This window comes from Myotis nattereri (assembly GCF_964212035.1).
Source record: "Myotis nattereri genome assembly, chromosome: 5".
Lineage (NCBI taxonomy): Eukaryota > Metazoa > Chordata > Mammalia > Chiroptera > Vespertilionidae > Myotis > Myotis nattereri.
In genome coordinates, this window is record NC_138080.1 from 102,687,332 (window position 1) to 102,700,074 (window position 12,743).

General features: G+C 59.3%; 1 protein-coding gene across 1 annotated transcript in view; it reads right to left on the minus strand.

Annotated features, from left to right (window-relative positions):
* SLIT3 (slit guidance ligand 3) overlaps positions 1-12,743 on the minus strand; it is a 536,168-nt gene that overhangs the window by 37,917 nt on the left and 485,508 nt on the right. Inside the window, exons 17-20 of the mRNA XM_081092174.1 lie at positions 7,639-7,782; positions 7,027-7,170; positions 5,516-5,679; positions 4,321-4,453 (exon numbers count right to left, since the gene is read on the minus strand). Of these exons, the coding sequence (XP_080948300.1) occupies positions 4,321-4,453; positions 5,516-5,679; positions 7,027-7,170; positions 7,639-7,782 (585 nt within the window). The remainder of the gene's footprint in view (positions 1-4,320; positions 4,454-5,515; positions 5,680-7,026; positions 7,171-7,638; positions 7,783-12,743) is intronic.

Here is a 12,743-nt window from a genome sequence, read left to right on the forward strand (position 1 = left end):
CTAGGGAAGATTGGACCCAGCCAGCAGGAAGGATCCAGTCAGAACCACTGACCAGGGCCCACGGCATCATGGCAGGGGTGCTGGGTTTGCCTTCTCCCTGCATTTGCAAGGAGACCCGTGGCTGGCTGGCGCAAATCCCCAACAAGCCGGGCCCTGGGCAGAGTGCACAGGACCTGGGCCTCGGCCAAAGGGGAGGAAGAGTCTAGTGGCTCAAGGATGAGCCTTGGGGTCAGGCAGCCCCGGGCTCAGGTCTAAGCCCTGCTGCTTCTTGGTAGTATGATCTTAAGAAATTACCCCACCTTCCTGTGCCTCAGTTACCTCATCTGCAAAATGGGAGTAAAAATATCGGCCTTGTCAGTTGTTGGATTAGATGAGGTCACATAAGAAGATACCTGGCATTCATAGCCCTGGCAAGCAGTGAATGCCCTATACATGGCAGCTGTGGAGAATCCCGCAGACAGGACTCTGCCCTGCCTCCCTAAAGGCCCCGGGGGTGGGGGGGTGTGGGGGGGTGGGGGGGTAGGGTTTCCCGACTCCTCCCCATCCCGGGCACATGCTGTCTGCTTGTCACTCACTGCACGGCTCCGCCCCTCCTCCTGCACTCATGGCCATCGCCCTCACTTAGTTTGAGAGGAGACAGCTCCGTCTGAGCTGCTCGGTACTCCCAGACCCACTGCGCAGTGCGAGGCCAGGTCCCTCCCACCCTGTCCTTCAATCAATGACTCTTGTCATCTCCTGCCACACGCACTCTCCAGGTGCCCTGTGTCCTCCTGGCCAAGTCCCATCCCTTCCGCGTCTACAGGGCTGTGTGTGTGTGTGTGCACGCGCGCGCGCAAGTGCGTGCGCCCCCCAGCCTCTTCCCATGGTGCCCTCTGACCCCACTTGGTTCCCAATAGAAACCCTTTCTTCCAACAGGTGTGCCTGGGGACAGATGGCACCCTGCCCCTTCCCCTCTCCTGGGGGTATCAGTGGTAGGACAGCAACCCAAGAGCATGGTCCTCAGACCCAAGTCAGCATCAAACTCCCTGGGTACGCCTCGGGGGTGGACTGCAGCACCCCGGGGTCTGCCCCTCTGCTCCAGCCTCAGGGAGGTGTGGGCCTGCGGGTCCATTTCCAGAACCAGAGGCCTGGTGTGAGCAAAGACCCCCTTAAGCAGCGCCAGCAGACGTTAGGTGTAAATGCTCCGGAATGGCAGGCCTCCGTGGAGAAGGCTCGAGGCCCAGCAGCGACGGAACTTCCTGAAGCTGAGGAGTGTTTGTGTCAGGGGCCTTGGGGGCTGGGCTGTGCCACATCCGTCTGCTTCCATTCAGCGTCCAGTAAGGCCCTGGAGGCTTGCTTTTAAACCGGAACTCGCTGCTGACTTCTAGCAGGTGTCTCTGTGGATTGTTTGCCTGCTCGTGTGTAATGGCCTGAGTGGTTCTCAAAGTGTTGTCCACGGGACCCTGGGGTCCCCTGGACTCTTCAGGGGTCTATGAAGGAGGCTAAAACGATATTTGCGGTTAGATTAAATCACGGTTTTTCCTTTTGTGCTGTGTGAGTAAAACTGCTGGCACCTCAGCATGAATCAAGGCAGCGGCACCAAAGAGTATAAATAAAAGCCAGTCTCATTTAAGAATGCCCTCGATGAAGGGTAAAAACTGTTAACTGCATTAAATCTCCAGCCTTGAGCGCACCTCTTCAATATGCTTTGTGTCGAGTGGAAGTGTGCCTAAGGCATTTTTGCTGCATGTGAAGTGCGTTGGAAGAAAAGCACCTGGGCACCTGAGTTACAAGCTAAACTAGCCCCCGCCCCCGTAAACCACCGTTTTTACTTAGAAGAATGACTAGCAAACAGGGTCTTCCCAAATGGGCATTGAGAAGACAATTTCTTAAGAGCGAACAGGGTGAGCCCGCCACTCCAAGAAAAAGGGCTGACAGCAATTGTTGGCAACGACAAAATTTGAGCTTCCCAGTGGAAATTAAAAATTTGAGAAAACATGGAACTGCCACATGGAGCGTGACTGCGTGCCTTTACTCAAGGACTTCTCTGTGAGGCGGGCCGTGATGGGCATGGCTGTGGCATTTCTGGTGTTATATGACCCAGCGTGTCAGCATGGAGAGGACAGCAACTCGGTGAGCCAGGGTTTCCCAGTCCACAGTGCGTGCTGTCACAGGACCAGGCGTGGGGGGCGTCCCACTCAGAGTGCCAGGTGCAGCAGCGGGCTTAATGGGACAGAGCACGAACGCGCATGGACATGGTTTCGGGTCCCGCACGGCAAGTAGCCGTTAAGGCGGGGGAGACAGAGAGAGGCCGCGGGGCTGCCGACGGCCGGCTGCGGGGAGACGGCTCCGTGGGCTGCCCGCTGCCCGCTCTCTCTGCCTGTGTCAGACGTCCACACCTGCTTTGTCTTTTCTCCTTCTCAGTGAGCGGACATTTTGTTTTGTAAGCTGGCAGCTCTGCCCGAGATGGCCCAGGATGCCCGAGGGAGCTGGGAAGCCGGCGTTGGACACACCGAATCTGGACTCGGGGACTCGGCCGGCGTCCCTGAACCAGAGGCCTCGGGGCCTCAGCTTCTTGGGCCGGCAGCTCTTGTGCCCTCTGGCATCCACGTTCCTGCCCTCTGCCCCCTCTCCCCTCCCGGAGACCGAGATGGTGTGGGACCGAGGGGAGGGCTGCTCGCCATGGTGAGCTTCGCAGACCATCTGGCCAGGGAAGCGCCATCGGTTCCCAGGCAGGCAACCGGGCCTCCTCCCCAAGCTCCGGAGTTTACTCTACAATTACAGCCAATTATCTGTGTGATTCCAACCTCTGCTTCATGAGCCGCGGGAAAGCATCCGCGGGCCTGTTTTCACAGCAGGTTCTTCTCTTTGACCTGCGGCACTCGGCACTCAATTAGCCCAGAAAGGGGTCACTTTATGCAGCCCCCCCCCCCCAGCCCCCCAGCCCAGCCTGCCTGGGAACATCGCGGGGCTCACTGCACGTGGCACATGCTCACATGGATCTCCAAGGGCAGGGCCTTGGCCCAAACCCGGGGCCGACGCGGACTTTCTAGTGCCCATCAAGACCTTTGTTCCTTCCCCTGGCTTGGCGGCCCCAGTTACTGTCTCCCTGAGTGACAGGAGGTGCCAGGAGGTGCCAGGAGCCACAACACTCACCCAAGACAATGGCACACTCAGGCCCCACCCAGGCGGCAGTGGGAGAGCCGGGAGGTGTCTGGGTCTCCCTCGGTTGAGGTCTGAGGGCTCACGCAAAGCTGGCCCGGGCGAGTGCAAGCCTGAGGGGTGGTGTGTGGGTGGGTGGGTGTGTGCGTGTCCTGCTAGGGCAGGTGTCCCTCCCGCAGTCCCTCCCGCTCTGCCACTCAGCCCTCCCCTTCTCACTTTCTGCTCCTCCCTTTCACACCAGGGCTCCAGCTTCACCCCCAGAGCAGCCTCCTCTGGCCTTCACGTCGAGGTCAAGCCTCCCCCTTTACGGTTCCCAGCAGCCCCGTCCCTCTTGTGCAGCACAGGCTGTCCCCGCACGGAGCTTCTGGGACCAGCGAGCAGATGTGCGACCTCCCTGGTAAACCTCGCCCCACGAGCAGAGGGGTCACACCGGGGGGCTCACACGGCCTCCCCAGGGTTTGCAGCGTTCCTGACACGCGTGCACCGGTCGCTGAGCGGGAACGGAAGGATGGAGGAATCGAGAGTGGTGTGGTGTGTGAGTGAGCACGCTGGCCTGGCCGCAGCCTCGCTGCTCCTGCGACAGGCCTCCTGCCCGCGGGGCTGACTGAGCTTTCGAGGGGCAGACATAGGTTCTCTGCCCAAGAGTCAGAGCCCTGCAGGGAGGGAGCGGCTTCTCTTCCATCTAATGGGGAAGCCGGGGCAGAAACTGCCCTGAGGAGCTAGTGCCGGGAGCGTGGGCTGCGGAGTAAGAGGCTCCTGGGCGGAGAGGGAACAGACCCAGAGCTACGTGTCATCTGTGAAACGGGCTGCTTTACGGTGAAGAGGGCTGTGTTTGCAGCAGCGCCTGGGGAGCCGCGGCGCCCGCTGGACAGTGTCCTGAGACGATCCTGTGTTGTGTCTGGTGTCAGACGGAGAGATTGGTGGGGAAGCTAGAAGGTGGAGTGCAGAGCGGGGATCCGGGGGACACAGAAAACGGGGCACTGACCCGCCCACGTGTCACCGGCCAGGCAGAGGCAGGGGTGGGCTGCTTCCTATCCCCTGTCTGAGCTGCTGCCTGCTGCCGGGGAGGCTCTGCTCCATCTTGCAGGGGTCCATGTAAGAAGGGGCTCCGGGCAGCTTTGTGGGACACGGGGGGTGATGATGCTGGTGGGGATTCCGGGGTGCTCAGGGGGTACTTACAGCTCAGTCACGTCCTTGGGGATGCCTTTGGGGAGGGCATGGAGCCCCCTGTTGCTGCACCGCACCACTGTCTCCACGCAGGTGCACTGCTCGGGGCAGCGAGGGCCCAGGTGGCAGCTGCTCTCGTCGTTGCCTGTGGAGACCCCGAGAGTCAGCGTGGTGGGGGACAGACTCCATGGTGGGGGACAGACTCCCCTGTGGGGACAGTGAGCAAGCCGGTGCCACCAGTAAAGGGAAGCCCTTGGCTTCCAGGCCCAGGACAAGGGGGCCTGCTGGTCTCACTCTCGGTCGGAGGAGGAGGAGGAGGAGGAGGAGGAGGAGGAGGAGGGCCTGGCCAGGGAGCAGGGCTGCCTGTCTTCTATCGCATTTGTCATGAAGACTCTAAAAACTTGATTGGCCAGAGTATTAGACAGAAAAGAGGTCACTGCCAACCGATCAGAAATAAACCAAACTGACGAACGAGTGGTGGGGGTAGGGGCAGAGCCCTGCCCAGGCCCTTCCTCCCCTCCTCCTCCCTTTCTTCTCTCTTCCCACAACACAGCGCCTCTAAAGGTGACTGTCCCACCCTCCAGGACACGTTCACCTCAGGTAACCTTTAAACCAGCTCTGTATGTGAATCGCTGGCCAAGGAAAAACTGTGCTGGCTTGAATTTAAGCAGACCATCTGCCTCTGGCATCCTGACACTCGCAGCCTCGATGCCCAGGTCTCCTCACACCTGTCCAGTGACAGGAACTTGCCGGGAGCTCACCGGGAAGTCCGTTTCTCATGAGCGCACACACGGAGCCTCAGCAAGGCGCCGGCAGGAACCGAGGCCTAGGCCCAGGGCACCGTGCTCAGCGGTGCGGGCTGCGCCCTGCACGGAGGGCCGTGCCCCTAATGGCACCATCTCACTGTGGACTCGGCAGATGAGGGTATTTGGGTCACAGTAGATGGCTGTATGGTATCTTGTTGTCACAGATCCATATATTATGACAAACTTCTGACTAATGGAAGTAAACTGTCTTTAGAAAGAGGCACCTTTTCTTAATTTGCTCTAAGGAGCCAGGTGGCCGGGCAGCTGCCTGCAGAGCCCCTCCGAGGCCCAGCTGCATGCCTGGGGGTGGGGTAGAATCGGACTCAGGGGTCCTTGCCTGCCGGTACACCCTGCCCCCCCCCCCCCCCCGGCTGCGCCCCTGCCCACCCCGGCTGCCTCACCTTCGCAGGTGAAGTCCTGGATGGCCACGTCCTGGATGGGAATCTCCTTGAGGAAGAATGGCTTCTGGCACCGGGGGTTCCCGCTGACGACCCGCCTCTTCCTCAGCCACTTGCCGAGCCAGGCCAGGTGGCAGTTGCAGTTGAAGGGGTTGGACAGGAGGTTTCTGGGAGGAGAGAAGGGCCCTCTCTGGGTGCTTATGCCTCTACTGTGGGAGCTGGCCCAGGTCCTGTTCTGCACCCTGGGGCCCAGCTCTCCAGCGGGTCAGACCCAGGTCCTGTTCTGCACCCTGGGGCCCAGATCTCCAGCGGGTCAGACCCAGGTCCTGTTCTGCACCCTGGGGCCCAGCTCTCCAACGGGTCAGACCCAGGTCCTGTTCTGTACCCTGGGGCCCAGCTCTCCAGCGGGTCAGACCCAGGTCCTGTTCTGCACCCTGGGGCCCAGCTCTCCAGCGGGTCAGGCCCAGGGGAGGAGGGAGGAGGTCTGGGAAGGGAAATGCAGACTCTTCTGAATCCAGATGCAATCTTTGCAAGTGTCATTCCGGACCTTGGCTGATGGCCATGACCGGGGCCCCGGCTATGCATGTCCTCTCTGCGGAGCCCCAGCTGTGAGCTCCCTTTGGCTCCCTAGCCGACTCTCTCACTCAGATCCTTCACACATGGAGGTCCTCCTGCGGGGACAGGCCCCTAGTGTCTACCTGGCCGGCCCTCCTCAGCCTCCAGTCCTCGGCCTGCAGGACCCTCAGCAAATTCTCCTCCATCACTTGCCTTCATTCCTCCATGGCACCCACTAGAGCTGGTTGCCCCATGTTTGTCCCCGAGAAGAGGCCCCAGGTCTGTCTGTCTCTGTGTCCCCTGGCACAGGTGTGACACCAGCACATATACTCTGTGCATGTCCGCTGGATGCAATGATTGGGTTGATGGAGGGACAAAGGGATGATAGCACCTATCACTTCCAGTGTGTCACTTAGAGGACTGGAACCAGGCAGAGCACTTTATAAATCCTCCCCTCACTTGACTGGTCACAACCACCCTAGGACAGAGGCAGCGTTATTCTCATTTCACAAATGAGGAAAGTAAAGCCGCTCAAGTGCCCTTTGGCCCTTTGATGGGACCCCTCGAAGCTAGGCTTTCATGGTCCTGTGTATCTGCTCTGCTCCAGGCCACCACAGGGCCTTTGCACAAGCTCTTCCCAGGGGAGGAGTTGCACTTCCCGCTTGACAAGCTAGCCCCCCTCCTGGAACACAGTGCTGGGTTCCCCGACAGAGCCTGTGCTGGTTTCCACAGCACGGGGGCCTCGTTCTGTGGTGACTCACGGCGCTGTGAGCTCCAGGAAGGACCACGCCTGTGCATCCTCAGACCTAGGTGTGCCCGGCACACGAAGGAAGCCTGATAAATGGCTGTTAAGTGGGCAGATGGGTAGATGGCCTTAGGCAGAGATAGCAGGGAGCCGGGAGGGGAAAGGCCTGCAGGGGAGGAGCTGGTGAGTGTGCAGTGGATCCAGGAGGACTTACATGGTGGACAGGGAGACCAGCGTGGTGAAGGCTCCAGGGGTGATGGTGCTGATGCGATTGTCATAGAGGGACAGCAGTCTCACTGAGCTCAGCCCAGCGAAGGTGTCATTGCTCACACAGCTGATCAGGTTGCTCCTCAGCATCCTGCAAGGAGAGGGGTGGGGATGCGAGGGCACAGGCATTACCCTCTCCTTCCCACAGCCGGGCCACACCACGTGGTGTGTGTGAGTGTGTGTATGTGTGTGCTTGCAGGCATGCTTGTTGTGTATGCATTTATCTGCATGTTGTATATGTCATTTTTATGTACGCGTGTATATGTCACTGTTAGTGGGTAAATGTGTTTGTGTGCCTCTATCAGCATGTTTCTGGTATGATTCTGTGTGTGTGTGTGTGTGTGTGTGTGTGTGTGTGTGTGTGTTTGGGGCTGCTTAGCATGCTCAGCTCTTCCCCATCACGGGCTGGGAATGTCTGAGGCCTTTGGCTCCAGGAAGAGGAGATTCAAGAGGCCAGGCAGGCGCCTGGGCCTGGTCTGCCGCCCGCCAGCCATCGCAGTCCCTCTGATGCCCTCCCTCCCTCCTCCTTCCAGGCCGTGGCCCAGGCCCCGGCACTTACAAGGTCTTGAGGCCGCTGAGGCCACGGAACATGCGCCCGTGCACCATCTCCAGCTGGTTCCCTGTCAGCATCAGCTCCTGCACGCCCGCTGCTCCGTCAAAGGCGCCCTCTCGCACCTCCTTGATCTTGTTGTTACTGAGGTTTCTAGAAGGAGGGGCAGATGGGTCAGGACAGATGCAGGCAGGGAGTCACTGGCCCTGCAGCCAACCCCTGGAGTGAGGATGGGGTGGTGGGGAGCGCAGCCTTGGGCTCCCAGACATTTGATTCCAGCACCTGTGCCCGGGGGCAGGGACCCCGGCCCACGGGGGCGCGGGGGGGAAGGAGGGTGAGGAGGGGGATACCTTTGTGAAACAGACTGTGCGGGGCTTAAAGTCTTGTCAGGGTCATCACCTCTTCCATGCCTGGGGACTGCTAGTTTTACAAAGGGGCTCTCTGTTAACTACAGTCACCAATACTGTACTGCACACTCGAAAGTTGCCAAGAGAGTAAATCCTAAAAGTCCTCAACTCAAGAAAAAAGAACAAAAAGAAAAAAATGTTGTAATTATGTACGGTGACGGCTGGCAACTGGATTAATTGTGGCGACCATTTCACGATGTGTGCAAATGTCGAGTCATTATGTTGTAACCTGAAACTAAGCTATGCCAATTATTCCTCAATAAACATGAATAAACAAAAAAGTATGCAAAATAGGACAAACAATAAAAAGTGTGTATGGATGAAAGAAAAGGTGATTCTCGAACTTCCTGTCTTCAACAGATGCCCTCGGTAAGCAGCACTTCCTAAGAGGAGGGGGGAGAAAAATGGTCAATTACGCCCCCCCCCCCCCCCCGCCCCCAGCCCCGCCACGGGCTGGGCATTTGCAGAACTCCTAGCTCCCTCACCAGGCCAGATCCCAGACAGAAACGGACACGTCCTAGCCTCCACGTTTTGAGCATTATTCTGTGAGGGGTTTGGCCACAGAATCACATCAAATCCTCATAGCAAGGCCTACCAGATGGTGTCATTATTGCCATGGTCTCATCCTGGGGCTAAGGTGACTGAGCTCAGAGAGCTGGAGCAACTTGCCCGCAGTCACAGCTGAGACGGGGATGGGAAGCCAGGCTTTCGGGTGCACGCAGAGTCCTCCAGTGAACCCACGTGGCGGTTCCTTAGGTGATGTGGGTATTGACTTGGTTTTCCTAGAGGGGGCTCGGTCCTGTCACTGCGAGCAAGCTCTCCCCTCCCCTGCGAGGTCCAGTGACCATGCCAGGCCTGAACAGCCAGCAGGTCCTGTAGGGCCACTGGGGCTGCGAGTTCCCTGGCAGGCGGGGGACCAGCGGGAGGTGGGGGTGCAGGGGCCTCTGCAGACCATCCTGAAATGCAGCGCAGGCGCAGGAGGAATGGATGGAGTGGAAGGTGAGGGCATTGACAGCCTGAGGGAGGAATTCAGCCGCCCGAGCACACAGCAGCCAGAGCCTTGCACCGGATGGTGGTGGTGAGGTCTGCGGGTGGAGACGCGCCCGCTAACTGGCCGAGCACCTGAGGTTGTTAGAACTGAGGGCTCACTAGAGATGGACCAGCGGGCCCATTGTGCTGCTGGGCATGCCGAGGCCCCGAGAGGAGAGGGCGCTGCTCCGGGTCCCAGAGCGCCACTCCCGCCTGCACTGTTGCGTCTCCAAGTGCTCACCTCGTGGGAGCTCTGTGTGAGCCACAGCGGCTTCGGGGTGTGGAACTGGGCATCTAACAGCCCCAGGCAGCCCGCCTGCCATTGTTCTAAGTAAGGACCGGCCCTGCAAGGTGCTACAGTGGCCACACCTGTGGGCAGGTATGGAGGACACAGATGGCATCTCAGTCCCACTCTCCAATCTGCTCCCCTCCCCCACTTCTATCCTGCTAAGGACATAGGAGCACACCCCTCAGAACCCGCCCCCAAGATCACGGGGGAGGGGGGGTGGGCAAACGGGGGGCTCTCCCACTGGATTTCTGCTCGCTGCCTGGCTGTCCTTAATCGCAGCTGCTTTTCTTATAAATCCTGTCGTCCTGGTGCAGGAATGAAGGTAATGTTCTGGGGAGACTGCAAATTACCCCCCAAATAGACATAGGAGGCTCCCCCAGCAGCTGTAACTCATGGAAACGCTGGAGGACACAGGTTTGGCTCCTGAGAGTCAGGTTCTCGGGGATTGAAGTGCAGGGCCGCGATGACGATGAATTGCAGCCGCGGTGCAGCCAGGGCTCCCATCGCCTGACATCTGGTTCTTTAAATGAGCAAAATTAGCATCACGTTCCTGTAAGGCTCATGAACTGCATGTCCTCAGGCTGGGAGAATGGAAAACATCAGGTAGGACAAAAGGGGAGAGAATGTTCCAGAAGACCAGGCTACTGCTCTCTCTGCATCCAACACAGTGGTGTTCAAAATGGCAGGCGGCCTGGGCTGGAGCCCCGTGCGAGCGAGCAGGCCGGGGCTAGCACTCGGGACGTGGAATGAGGGTGTCGGGGTGTCTGCAGACCCTCCTGAAGGGTCCCGCTCGGCACTCTGCTCAGGGCTCTGCCGCCCACGAGAACGGAGGGTCCCCCCGGAAGGATCCAGGAAGCCCCGCCCCAGGCCAGGGTGCTTCAGAGGACCCAGAGGCAGAGGGACCTGTTCCCACTGCGAGCTGCTGGCTGAGCCTCTCAGGCCTGTTCTAAGGCTTCCCCCAGAGACACGAGGGCCCCGAGGCTGGGACGCCTCTGGGAGGTCTCTCAGCTTGCAGGGCAGCCCGTAAACCAGGCAACGGGAAGGACCTGCAGTGCTGCTGAAGCCCATGCCAGGTGGACGGGCAGTGGGGAGAGAGCAAAGGGGTTCTGGGAACCGAGGAGTGGGTCACGGTGGAGCAGAAGCACCTGGCGCACCGGCAGGTCTGGGGGTTCCTGGTCACCTCCATGTGGACCCCTCGCTCCCCTGAGGTGGACATTCTTTCTGCAGCGGGGGTTGCAGCTCGAATGTCCACAGGGTCCAGGCAAGTGACAATGCCAGGAGCAGGCCCAGGGGATGGGAGTGGTTAGCCAGGAGCAGGTCCCGGGGGTGGCAGTGGTCAGCTGGGAGCAGGCCTGGGGGGTGGCAGTGGTCAGCTGGGAGCAGGCCTGGGGGGTGGCAGTGGTCAGCTGGGAGCAGGTCTGGGGGGTGGCAGTGGTCAGCTGGGAGCAGGTCTGGGGGGTGGCAGTGGTCAGCTGGGAGCAGGCCTGGGGGGTGGCAGTGGTCAGCTGGGAGCAGGCCTGGGGGGTGGCAGTGGTCAGCTGGGAGCAGGCCTGGGGGGTGGCAGTGGTCAGCTGGGAGCAGGTCTGGGGGGTGGCAGTGGTCAGCTGGGAGCAGGCCTGGGGGGTGGCAGTGGTCAGCTGGGAGCAGGTCTGGGGGGTGGCAGTGGTCAGCTGGGAGCAGGCCTGGGGGGTGGCAGTGGTCAGCTGGGAGCAGGCCTGGGGGGCGGCAGTGGTCAGCTGGGAGCAGGTCCGGGGGGTGGCAGTGGTCAGCTGGGAGCAGGCCTGGGGGGCGGCAGTGGTCAGGAGAACACATGCCCCACCTAAGGGGGGCTGCTCCTCAGGGCAACTCGATCGGAGCCATTTGGGAATGTGGGTCCAGTTCTGCCAGATCTTCCGGTTTTCCAGAAATCCTGATGTTTTGGCGTGTGCCAACTCCTGATTTTTAAAAGTGGGCAACTGGTTCTTATTAAAAACATAATTGTGGCCGGCAAACCCACCGAGAGGCACCCGGTGGTGGGGCTGCCAGTTTCCAGACTCTGGTTGAGAGTCTCCCAGACAGAAATGACTGTAAGTCACCAGAGAGCCGCCATGACCTCACTCTGAAGGTGATGTCATTTGAAAAGTGGCTTCGAGTTACCACAGTGCTAATGACCCCGTGGGCACCAGTTCACCCTTCTGCACCCCTTACCACAAGCGATGCTCAGCGCAACCTCATCATTCTGACATGGGCACAGGGGCTCAGAATGGTCCAGAAGGGCACAGCAAAGTCTAAACCCCTAACTCTGTTCACTTTCCTTTTCCCTGTCAGGGTAGAGTTAAGAATGCATCCTGGCCAGGCCAGCATGGCTCAATGGTTGAGCATCGACTTATGAACCAGGAGGTCATGGTTTGATTCCCGGTCAGGGCACATGCCCAGGTTGCTGGTTCGATCCTCAGTGGAGGACATGCAGGAGGCAGCCGATCAATGATTCTCTCTCATCATTGTTTCTATTTCCCTCTCCTTCTCTCTTCCTCACTGAAATCAATACAAATATATTAAAAAAACATGAAGAATATACCCTAGGGCCCTGGTCCCACCGTCCTGAGGACACTTAGCAGACTCAGGCATAGGCACAGCTGGCTCTGACCACCAATGGGCAGAATCCAGTGGGCCCAGCACCTCTCGGGGGCATAGGGGTGGTGGCAGGTCCCAGCGCATAAGGATCTCTACTTAACCAAGAGGTGCCATCAAGTTATCTATACATATAAAGAGGTAATATGCAAATTAGCTGGGAAGCCTTAACGGGTCATGACCGGACCATTAGCATATTAGCTCTTTATTAGCTCCTATGCGTGCTGCAGGGTGTTGCTCCAGAGATGAGGCAGAAGTGGGGAGGTGCCGGGAGAATTCGAGACCAGCCTGAGGTGACTCAAGGGTGGGTGGTGCCACGGGAGAAGGCAGAAGGGAGAAGGTGAGAAGGCCGGTGCCATGCATGAGAAGGCAGAAGGGAGAAGGTGAAAAGGCCGGCGCCATGGGAGAAGGCAGAAAGGGACAAGGCGAATTGGGAAGGGTTCCCAGATTGGAGAGGGTGCAGGCTGGGCTGAGGAACAGCCCCCCCCCCCCACCCCCGTGCACAAATTTCGTGCACTGGGGCTCTAGTTTTATATAAGTGGTTGCAGCTGGAGGCTGTTGGGCCCAGGTTTACCCGGTCGGGTCACCAGGCTGGCTGGCCGGCCAGCAGTGTTTATATGGATTTATGCACGCGTGTACCCCCCTCTCCCCCGCCACACACACGTTTGCTGCCTCTGTGCCATGTGCTCCCCACCTAATGGCCCTGCCACCACTCCTGGCTCCACGCTGCTCACTGACTTTTGACCTTGGACAAGTTCCTTAGCTTTCTGTGTTTCACC